This window comes from Actinia tenebrosa, unplaced genomic scaffold (assembly GCF_029948245.1).
Source record: "Actinia tenebrosa isolate PJP-AT-01 unplaced genomic scaffold, QUT_ActTen_1.0 PGA_scaffold0__85_contigs__length_37466705, whole genome shotgun sequence".
Lineage (NCBI taxonomy): Eukaryota > Metazoa > Cnidaria > Anthozoa > Actiniaria > Actiniidae > Actinia > Actinia tenebrosa.
The window spans coordinates 1,582,983-1,595,125 of record NW_028292569.1 but is presented as its reverse complement, the minus strand read 5'-3'; the positions used below and the strand labels follow the sequence as shown (position 1 = coordinate 1,595,125).

At 36.1% G+C, this 12,143-nt stretch overlaps 1 protein-coding gene across 3 annotated transcripts in view; it reads right to left on the bottom strand.

The window, feature by feature from the left end:
- The window catches only part of LOC116305947 (uncharacterized), a 29,143-nt gene extending 18,183 nt beyond the window's left edge, over positions 1-10,960 (bottom strand). The window contains exons 1-14 of one of the 3 annotated variants that reach the window (XM_031715951.2): positions 10,802-10,960; positions 10,519-10,685; positions 8,325-8,370; positions 8,145-8,242; positions 7,411-7,556; positions 6,918-7,013; positions 6,306-6,430; positions 5,747-5,855; positions 5,070-5,178; positions 4,424-4,524; positions 3,417-3,470; positions 3,218-3,281; positions 2,701-2,778; positions 365-1,645 (exon numbers count right to left, since the gene is read on the bottom strand). In XM_031715951.2, coding sequence (XP_031571811.2) covers positions 365-1,645; positions 2,701-2,778; positions 3,218-3,281; positions 3,417-3,470; positions 4,424-4,524; positions 5,070-5,178; positions 5,747-5,855; positions 6,306-6,430; positions 6,918-7,013; positions 7,411-7,556; positions 8,145-8,242; positions 8,325-8,370; positions 10,519-10,612 — 2,401 coding nt within the window. In that variant the 5' untranslated portion in view covers positions 10,613-10,685; positions 10,802-10,960. Of the gene's footprint in view, positions 1-364; positions 1,646-2,700; positions 2,779-3,217; positions 3,282-3,416; positions 3,471-4,423; positions 4,525-5,069; positions 5,179-5,746; positions 5,856-6,305; positions 6,431-6,917; positions 7,014-7,410; positions 7,557-8,144; positions 8,243-8,324; positions 8,371-10,518 lie in introns of all 3 variants that reach the window. The other 2 variants (XM_031715952.2, XM_031715953.2) reach the window with 2 other exon arrangements.
- Positions 10,961-12,143: the final 1,183 nt, after the last annotated feature.

Below are 12,143 nucleotides of genomic sequence, written 5' to 3'. Positions count from 1 at the left end.
CAAATCAAGTGAGAGACAGGCAAACTCTACTCCAATGTGAAGGCGAGTCCAGGAATTGAACCCTAGACCCCAGAGGTGAGAGGTGAGTGCACTTCCACTACATCACTCTTTGTCCTTGCATCCTATATATCTCTCTGACATTTTAAGTAGCTTTACTTTACTCAATAGAGATTTTGCACCATCATGTGACGGCAGCCATGTTAGATGGCAAGAACGATACATCGTCTCACATGAGAAAGAATTCAATTCCCAAGAGCAAAGTGATTCTATTGTTCTGCCATCTCACCACAGGTAGCCCAAGCTGTATTGTGGATATGGGAACGTGATGGTGCAAAACCTCTATCCTATTTCTAAGCTACCATACCTCCTGGATTAATAACAATATTTTCGTACGAATCTGTTGTGGACAAAGAACTCTTTCCCGCTTGCAGGAGTACATATCCTGGAGTAGTTTGAAATTCTTTTGCCCCTTTCTTCTCAGTAACACGAGCTCCAGCCATATCTTCGTAATATTTACTTTCATTTTCTACGCTGTCCATTTCCTCGCAGTTCTGCTCCGCCCAATTCTTTTCTGTCCTTTCCCTAGATTCAAATCCCTGAGGGACATTTTCGTAGCGGTGCTTTTTATTAGGTGCCATATCACGAGGGTCAGGAGAGACCCCCTTATTAAGGACCACATAATCTGGGTCCATTTCTTGATCGATGTCTTTGATAAACATAGTCATGACTGCAGCGTCTTTCGGTCTGTGTTTGTTTAGCTCAACGTTTTCGTAAGCCAGAATCTGTCTCCGATCTGTGGAAGGAGACCCTTGTTCCTCAAACTTGAGTTTCCTGGGCGATAATTGAACAACTTTTTGAACCTTTCTTTCAGGAAGAGCTTCTTTGTCCGGTGAATCTAAGCTCATGTCTTCATAATTTTTCCTTGGTTTTTCAGGTGTTCTCGGTCTGTTTGAATCTAGATTCTGAATCGCCTGTTCTAATTCGCTGGACGCGTTATGAGTTAACAACAAGTCTCCTTCATTCTCGGATTCATCCTCTTTTATTTCACTTTCCATCCCATTTTCATCCTCATTCTCATTCTCATTTTTCATTTCATTTTCTTCTGGTTCGTTTAAATCTGGGTCTGTCGTCATTTCAGTGTCTGTTGTTGTAGTTGTATCTTTGACCACCGAGTTAGCTTTGCTTGGCAGCTCAGGATGATCTGACGAATTCTTCACCCAAATACTTTCCTCCCTTTCCTTTTCCATTCCTTGTTCATTTTCGTTTTCTTGCTTGTAGACTTTTCGTGGTAATGACGGCGGTTTCTCGTCCTCATTTGCTCCATTGACTGGCGAATGTAGCACCACCTCGGCGTACTGCGTTCGAGATCCGTTGGAAGAACCAGGAGACGTCGGTGGAGACGAGGTGTTTTCCATCGATACTTCAACATACTTAAGGAATTCTTTGTTTTTGTTGAATAGTTTACTTTCTTCGAGTCCGTTTGCTAATGGATTGGGACGGTTTTCCTTCAGTGCTGGTTGTTGGAGGTCTGGTGGTTGGCGAGATTCTTTTTCGGGGGATACGGGAGGTGATGGTGTCGATCTACCGTTTTGATGAAAGCTGCTAAGACGTGGACGACCACGAACTGGTGAGGACTGACCTGAGCCTGTAAGATAATGTATTAGTAATAATATTTAATTTATTGCTTATTATTTATTTCATGATAAATAACATCATTATTACATTATCATTGTTAACTTTACTCCACAGCATTGCTTCGACCAACACCATCATCACCGCGACTACCACATCTATCATCATCATGTATCATCATTATCACCATCATCACCGCGACTACCACATCTATCATCATCATGTATCATCATTATCACCATCATTATCATCATCATCACCGCGACTACCACATCTATCATCATCATGTATCATCATTATCACCATCATCACCGCGACTACCACATCTATCATCATCACCATCATCACCGCGACTACCACATCTATCATCATCATGTATCATCATCATCACCATCATCACCGCGACTACCACATCTATCATCATCATGTATCATCATCATCACCATCATCACCGCGACTACCACATCTATCATCATCATGTATTATCATTATCACCATCATTATCATCATCATCACCGCGACTGCCACATCTATCATCATCATGTATCATCATTATCACCATCATTATCATCATCTTTTTATAATCATTACTACAATATTGTCACCATCATCCGTCGCCATCATCATCACCATCATCCCCATCCCCATCATCATCACCATCATCATCGCCATCATCATCACCATCACCATCACCACCATCATCATCATCATCATCATCATCGCCATCATCATCACGATCATCACCATCATCATCATCACCATGACCATCTATCTATCATTATCATCCACAATTCAAGTAGTTCACCATCATCATCATCGCCATCATCATCACCATCACCATCATCATCACCACCACCATCATCATCATCATCACCATCACCATCACAATCTATCTATCATCATCATCCACAATTCAAGTAGTATGTTCATCATCAAAATCACCATCACCATCATAATAATGTATCATCATCCCCACATCCATCATGATCAATAACAACACACTCGCCGTCATCATAAATTTTCCGTCTCAGTTGTTGGTAACGATTTTCTGATCCAAGTATCACATACCTGAAGGCAGTGCTACCACCTCATATTTGCCGACTGGTAAGATCCCAGCATTCTTCATTGACATTGTCTTTCCAGAAACTGTTACATCAGTACAATGAAAACAAGTTATTGACAGATTACAACAAACCTGATGATTGGAGTCTGATAAAGATAATGATGATGATTGATAAATGATGATGATGGATGATAAATGATTGCTGGTGATGATGATGATGAATGATGATGATGTTGATGGATGATGGTGGTGATGATAAAAATGTAGGTGATGATGATGGCGATGATGATGGTGATGATGATAATGAAGGTGATGATGATGGCAATGATGATGGATGATGATGATGGTGGTAATGATGATGATAAATGATGATGGTCATGATGATGATGGCCATGATGGTCATGATGATGGGAATGGAGATGAAAGTGGAAATGGTCATGGTCATGGTCATGGTGATGATGCCGATGACAATGATGTTGAGGAAGGAATTGTTTCCATGCACTCACTGCATACACTACTCACCAAATGATTTCCTGCCACTTATAATCTTGACCATAGTAGATGGAAAATATCCAACTAGTTCCCTCTAAAAACAAACAATGAACAATATCAATACACAAATAAAGACACAAGGAAACACTTCACATCTTGGCAAACAATTTAGTCTTTCAACCTCCATTTTCCTGTCATCAAGTGAATTTCGTAAAGGCTGTCTTCTTACCTTGCCAATTGTGACCTTTCCTTTCCATCTTCCACTTTCATTCTGCTCCAATATCTGGTGGAAAAACACATGGGGTATTATTGAAAGGACGTGAGAAGTGCAGTGTGGAGCCACACTATGCCTCGCTTATCAAATGGACCCCTTTATACCATGAGCGTAATGCTTTCTCATTTTAGACCATGTGTTATTCTTTTGACAATAAGATTGTTTGTTTGAGTTGTATTCATATTCATGTGTCTTCTCATGTACAACTGTTAAACAAAGAAATGATACTCTAGGGAATAACATGTGGTCTGAAATGGGAAAACGTTACACCCAAGGTAAAGAGATATATTCTCATGTACAACCATTAAATAAAGAAATGATACTCTAGGGAATGACACATGGTCTGAAATGGGAAAACATTACACCCAAGGTAAAGAGATATATTCTCATGTACAACCATTAAATAAAGAAATGATACTCTAGGGAATAACATGTGGTCTGAAATGGAAAACCATTACACTCAAGGTAAAGAGATATATTCTCATGTACAACCATTAAATAAAAAAATGATACTCTAGGGAATGACATGTGGTCTGAAAACATTACACCCAAGGTAAAGAGATATATTCTCATGTACAACCATTAAATAAAGAAATGATACTCTAGGGAATGACAGGTGGTCTGAAATGGGAAAACATTACACCCAAGGTAAAGAGATATATTCTCATGTACAACCATTAAACAAAGAAATGATACTCTAGGGAATAACACGTGGTCTGAAATGGGAAAACATTACACCCAAGGTAAAGAGATATATTCTCATGTACAACCGTTAAATAAAGAAATGATACTCTAGGGAATAACACGTGGTCTGAAAACATTACACCCAAGGTAAAAAGATACTTTCAAATTTCACAGAAATAAGGAAAATGTCAGACAAATCTTTATCAAAGGTTCTTCTTATTCTATTTTTAGTGCTGCATAGAAAGAATCTTTTGTAAAAAACCAATAGTATGTCTTACCTCAATGACGTCACCAGTCTTAAATGCCAGACAGGTAGGGTCGTAGATGTTTTGATAGTCATGTAAGGCTTTTGCCATAACTATCTTAGTCTTAGATGCATCTGGGTTAAAAAACATAGGGGAAAAAATCAAAGACAAGCATGAATGAAAACTGTATTGATGGTTTTCAACCATTCCCAAGAGAATTAAATAACAAAAGACACTGTGGCCATGTTGGATATAACAAAATAATTCATTGACAATTCGTTTGTTAAGTTCCTCCAACATGGCCGCCGTGAAAACCATCAATTTATTTCAATATCCCTCTTTACCTTGGGCATAATGTTTTTCCATTTCAGATCACTTGTCATTCTCTTGGAAATACATAATATCCTTTTTTAAGTCATTTTCATATTCATGTGTCTTTCCTCTTATGTCCTAACATTAGGAAAAGAAATGATACTCAAGGAAATGACACATGGTCTGAAATGGGAAAACATCAACAAACTCCCAAGGTCTAGGTGAGGATGTCTAATGCAACTGAAACCTGTAAAATAGAATACAGAATCTCTGAAGACCAGATCTGAAATTTTGAGTCACAGTTCCCCTCTATCACAGGCACTCCTGATTTTTAACTAATTTGTGTGAGAAGAATACAATACAATACCTCTTAGAAGATCCTTGATCTCCTGTGATGCTTTAGAACTTGTGAATTGCATAACAAGGTCTAAGGGTAGGTGTCCTTCATCGTTGGATATGTTTACCTCAGCACCACTCTGGTTTATAAAAACAAAACGTTTATCCCAGGCCTCAAAACAAGCATTAGCAACTATTAATTAAGGAATGGTCAATGCTTAGCATGCATATATCCAGTTATCGGCTATGCCTCATACAACTCTTATGCTTCTTTCATGCTTCCTACCTCCCAAGTGCATCCACAACAGGATATATGCACAGTTGCTTTTATAACATAGCAAAACCGTAAAAAATATTTGTTTATCAAAAAAAAATCAAATTTTGTTCTAATGAATTCTTCATTAATTAGTGTGGGCTACTCAATCATGTCAGCATGCACCATCCATTTCTGGACGCACGCTCACACATGCTAATTAACCAATCAGAGGCTGGGTTATATCATGGCTTGTTATAAAGTGCCATTTCTTTTCTTGACTTTGCTAGTTGAAACGAAATCTACAGTAATAACAAACATTTGCAAGTAAATGTTTGCCGGATCTGACCATTTGGAACATTACGATGGTTTTGCTAGTAAACATGAAGTTTCGCTATATATCTACTAAACAAATACCCAACATAGTTAGAAAGGAGAAGCTGAAGTATACTTACATCTAGAAGTATTTTAACAACATCTGTCTTGCCGTACAGGGATGCCTCGTGTAAGGGGGTTCCGTTTGCTCCTTTCTGATTAATGTCTGCACCATAATCAAGAAGCATCCTATTCAAAATAAAAGGAAATGGTTCTAAAAAACTGTCTAATTTATTCCTTGTGGTGAAGAGGAAGAGGGAGGGTGGATAGTGGAGGGAAGGGAAGGTGGGAGAAGGGTGAATGAAGGTGGAGAAATGGTAGAAGGAAGGTGAACTGAAGATGGAAGGAGGATGGAACAAAGACCAACCTACCCACGTCCTAATAACCTTCCAACACCCAGCCAACACCTACTTTACAACTTACAGATAACTTACAATGCGAATCAAAAAACTGTGGGCACCTAGAATATTTCAAGAATGTTCAATAGCCAATCAAAAGCGTTATTGTTATCTTTTCGCTATCTTGTGGTTAGAAAGTCAATTCTAGTTGGCCAAAGAAGAATAGAACATTGAACATAGAAATTCGCACTGCGAATAATGAAATCGACTAACAGAAGAACCTAACATAAGATTAGCTTACACTACAATTTCTTCTCGTCCTGTTTTACAAGCAATATGCAAGGGAGGATCGGCAGTCTTTGGGTTTTGTTCGTACAGCAAAAGCAGTTTTTTACAGTCTTTACTTTTTAATAACATCTCCACAACCTGAAAAGAATAGAATAAATAATAGTTAGGCTGCATTCATAATGTATGACAGATTGGGGGGGGGGGGGGGGGGTGCAGGTGAAAATTTGAAATGTCCAGAATAATTCTTAACACCCCCCCTTAAAGTCATGCAAAAAAAATATGATTCCTCTGAAGCAAGGCTTGTAGCTTCTTCCAAGGGTTGTGCATCCACCCCCCATTTTTCTGATAAAAATATGCCCACCCCCTCCCTCCCTTTTGCTACCAAAATTTTCCCGATCCCCCCTAAATGAACGCAGCCTTAGAAACCAAAGAGTGAGATAGAACATGTATTAAAGCACTACTTGGAAAAAAAGAGAATAATATGCAGGGTTTTATTTGTTTGTCCTTCTTTCCTGGGTAAAGGTGATCAATATGCCTACTTTGGCTTATCATCAAGCCTCACATTAGCTCTATATTTGCCCCCCAGGATGCCCCACAATGCATTGCAATCCAAGATTCTTCCTACCTGACAGTGTCCAAATCTACATGCCAAATCCAAAGCAGATTCTCCATTTTTATTTACAACTGTAGAGTCTACATTAGACTCTAGTAATACTTCAACCTTGATTATCAAAAAGAAAAAAATATGGAGAGAAAAGTTTTAAAAACTTTTAATAAATGACTGAAAATTGTCCCCCAAAAGAATATGTTGAGGGTTTTTGAAATGATTAATTTATGGTTTGCAACCGTTCCCATACCAAGAGAATTTATAGACCAAGAAATCGTGGCCATGTTGGTGATAATAATCAAGGAGGCTAGTAAGAAAACTACCAGCATGTGACCATAAATTTATGTTGGCAAATTTGGTTCTTTACGTTTAGACATCTTCAGTGTTTTACAAAATCTATTGTTCTTGCGGTTTAAGGGACGGCAGTGATAGTGTAAAGTACAAATAAAGAACAAAGACAGAAATAATACTCAAGGGAATGACGTATATCATGATGTAAGGGTTAACTCACCACTCCTACATTACAGTGTTGACATGCTAGATGAAGGGGAGTGTCTCCACTGTCGGCACACGTATTAACACAAGCCCTTGCATACACCAGTAGTTTGGCTATTTCTGTTTTTCCTGCCCAGCTGGCAAGGTGAAGTGGTGCCATGCCTGAACAAAAGCTTTAGCCTTTCAATATTTTTATTATTATATTTTTTGATAGTGATAATGGGATGATGATGATAATGATGATAATGGTGGTAGTGGTAGTGATAAAGATGGTGAAAATGATAATGATGGAGGTAATGATGGTGATGATGATGATAATGATTATGATGGTGATAATGATAATGATAATGATGATGGAATTAATGATGATGACAATGTCAGATGATAATGGTGATAATGATGGTGTTGGTTGTGATGATAGTGATTATGATGATGGTGGTGGTGGTGATAATGATAATGGTGGAGGTGTTGATTAAAATGATGGTGATGATTATCATAATGATGATGATGACAAAAATGAGGTGCTTGGTAATAGCAAAAGTGTTATAGTAATAATGTATGGCAGGTATGATAAATCATATGCCAGCTTGATAGTAATGATAATAATGATAATAAAGAAAATGGCAGTTATATGATGACCTGATGATGCTGATATTAATATTCAAGATGATGCAACAATCAACAATGAATATCGTTATAAAAATCAATTTAAAAAAAATAATTATAATCACAAATGGCAATCCTACAAACCTTTTTTATCTCTTGCATTAACATTGCATTGTACGTCCAGAAGTGCCATTGTAACATCTGTATTACCTTTGAGGGCTGCATGATGTAGGGCAGTGAATCTACAAATAAATCATTATCATATTACTGATCAATCCTGCTAATTTATTCCAGTTTTCTAAAGCCATCCAGTTTGTTACTCACCCATCTTCATCTTGTATATTTATATTAAATTTCTTTGCTGCTTTTTCTGAAGAAAAATAATCTTATTAAGGCATGGAAGTAGAGGGTTATGAAATTACAAACATACTAAACATGGTTTGAATTGCAAAGCTTAGTACATATGTCTGCAAGTGATGACAGATGTGTTTTTGGTAACATATTCACATTTCGTCGTTAATACTGAAAAATTTTATATAACAGCATATCTAAGCTGATTTTTTTTATGTAGACAAAAATTCATGAAAATTCAAATGATGAACTTTGGAGAGGGATGAAAATATTAGGAAGTTAGGGATTAAGTTTTGACATTTCTACAGCTCAAGCAGTTTTTCAGTCATTGAAATTAAAATCATTCTACTATAATTTCAACTGTTCAGCCAGATTTTTGGATTGAGAAATGTGAAATTTCTTCACAATAACATCAACTCTGGTTACTGTAACCTTGTTAGCATAGTCCTAACCACATATACCTCTAACAATTGTTTAAGTTTATAGCAACAGCAATAATATGTCATTATTATAATATCACAATATCAACACATACTGGCAATGAACATTTTTCTCAAGATGCAAGGATAACAGTAAAAGATGAAAAAAATAACACTTTTTTGGATGGAATTTGTGCATTTTTTTTTTTTTGCATTTCCATATCCTCGCATTCTGTATAATTTTGAGAAGGGCCCATTAATATTTCTAAGAATTACATATAAACTATATGATTAGATCATATCATGGAAATTGTATGTCGATTAATCATAAAAACAAAAGATAATAATAATAACAATGATAATAATAATAATAATAAATAAATGAATTACAATGTGTTTATTAGTATAATAATAATAAATATTTAAATACTACTTGAATACCATAAAATTTTCCATGAAACAATTTGGGAATAGGAGAGGAAGAAAAACAGCCATATCTTATATGGTAATAGAATGGTTTTAATCTGTTTTTAGCATATCATATCTCTTGCGGTAGTAATCGTTTTAGAGGCTTAAAAGCTTTAAAAAACACAGAATTAAAGGATTAAAAATGGCTATTAGACATATTATTCTTGAATTTAATATGGGTTCAAGATAACAAAAGAAAACAAGGCCAAAACATGAATAATTATTAAGTTTTTCCATTTTGAAAATTGAGTAAAAATTTTTTGTCACATGCGACAGCACATTACCAAAACATATTTAAGTTAGACCAATATAAATCATGCTTCAATATTGTTATATCTACAGTCCATTTGGCTTTTAGCGTAAAGTACCATTAGCGAAATGTGTTTTAAAGTTTTGAGGGAATAAGTTCCCTCACGGCCAAAAATTATTTAAACTAATCCTAAATGAAAAGGAAAAATATACATTGATAAATATTTTGGTATAAACTTCAAGCTGAACCTTATGACAGGAATGTCAAGGGAAATCTAAAACTCAAAAGTCACCAAAAAACACTCATTGTAAAATGTGGTTAAGACTATTCAATAAAAAAATATAAATTTGATAAATTGTGTCTACAAAATTACAAAATCATTCCCTGAGGCTATTTGTCAAATACTTTTAGCTTTTAGCGCAACATTTCGTGTTCAAGGAAATAATTCCTAGAAATAGAAATCTTGTTTCTCTTTTATCCCCTAAAATTCAACTACAGAAAGATTTCTTAGACAGGTTAAGAGGTTATACATTAGTTTAGGATACTGGTAGGAACTTTTGTAGTATGGTTTCCGCTAATATAATATTATAATATATAGATTATTTACAATTGCTTGTACAGCTAGGTAGCTGATCATGGCACGAATCTTGAATCTATCTTTCACTTTGATCAAATGTGACATTCATTTGGATTTAAAATTTGGTTTCTGAAGCTGACACAGAAGGTAAACCGGACATGAGCCTGTCAAGTTATAGTATTTTTAGATTCCTAATAAGGATTGATTGAAGTTTTTTTAAAACATAAAAGACTTATAGGTACAAGTTTATTAATGAATCATGGACTTGAACCCGCTTAAATCAAATATTTATGAACTGCTCATTTTGCACTGATTTATTTATAAATCATAACTAATTCCAACCCCAAATTCTCCTAAAACAGATATTAGGCTATTAAATATATAAATAAAAAGCTAGGATTGTGGAATTTCAGGTAGAATAGTTAGAATAAGGCTTCATCTCTCTTGACTTACTTGATTTACTTGAGAAAATCTTGCTGAGAATTTTTCTAACAGTTCCAACATCGTTATTCTTTACGGCATGAAGAAGATCAAGATCTTTTCCCATACTGAAATGTCCTACTTTTAGGCCAGGAATACGAAGGTTTTGAAGCTTGAATACGATGTAAAACCTTGTTCTCCTTGGCAAATGGAAATTTTATATTACTAAGAATTAACCAGTTTGAATAATTAATTCATTTTGGAGGTAGAATTCACGCGATGTTGCTGGAATTCGCTCAAAATCAAGCTTATTTACTCTGGTTTGCCATGAGGAAGTTAATTTAAGGATTACCGCTCCAATGATGTTCAATTATTTCTAAATATTGATGGCCATTTGCACAACATATAAGTTCCTTGCTTGTAGTGTAAACACGAGTTCTACGGCAGTTCTACGACATTCCATCGATTAGACTGAAATCATGTCGGGCCCAATTCGGATTTTACAGATCGTACGTCATGTCCGGTTTGAAGGGCTCATTGAACAGCAACTCTAGATCTCTATCTGTCAAAATTTTAAATAAATCCCTATTCTTATTATATAGCCTTCAAATATATGTCCTAAGGATTACTACATAATACATTTATTAATATTTTGGCTATGATGATTAGATTTAGAGCCGTTTTTATTAAGAGGTATTCTGACAAAAGTACATGCAAGCGGAAGGAGGTTTATTTGAAGGGAGTTTGTTATTTCCGGAGCGGTTCACCGTCACTTCCGGTGTTTTGGTTCATATAGCCTATTTTGGAAAACTAAGCCAGTGGAAAGAAAGCAATATGTGATGAGAATATTAATCGTTCTTCAAAGATAGCGCCAGCTAACGAATAATGAGAAAGTCTGTCATGCAAAATGGGTAAAAATGGCGTCTTTGAGAAAGATGAAAAATTAAATTTATGGATACTAATCAAACGAGTTACAAACGCCAGGAACCGACAACAGACAGATAGACAGACAGATAAACAGACAGACAGACAGAATAATGAGCCGACATAAAAGACCGACAGATTTACGGACAGACAAACGGATGTAACGATAGACATGACCCCCCGAGGCTTATGAACTACAGAAGAAATGGATCGGAAGAGATTAATGGTTTGACCAGACATCCTTGCGCACAAGTGTACAAAACAAGTGCAAAGGAAACCATGTATTAGTTGAGAAATTAAAAAACTGCCGGGTATTTCATCATAAGATAAACGTTCTGCTAAGTGCCACGAAGAAAATAATGAAGTAGTTCGTGTTGTGTACCGAGAAAAGACAAACACGTCAAATTGAAATCTATTGAAATTTCTTTACAAAAATAGAAGTGCTTTAAATCGATTTAGTTGAGAACAATACGCCACGCCCTATAGGCGTTCACTGGGTTGCCTGTATCGGGTACAGAGGCTTAGGCAGCTGAAGAAGTTTGCGATGTTAGTCAAAAGATAATGGAATGTTTCACAGGAAAGAATGATTTCATTTGACTAGTCTTATCCCTTTTCTTGGCATTCTCCACGTAAAATATCCACAGTCCACACTAAAAAAATGTATCCTATCTTGATTAAGTCAAGTATGGCCGCCGTATCAGTAGAAAGACCTAAACCAATCGGCAACTGACTGC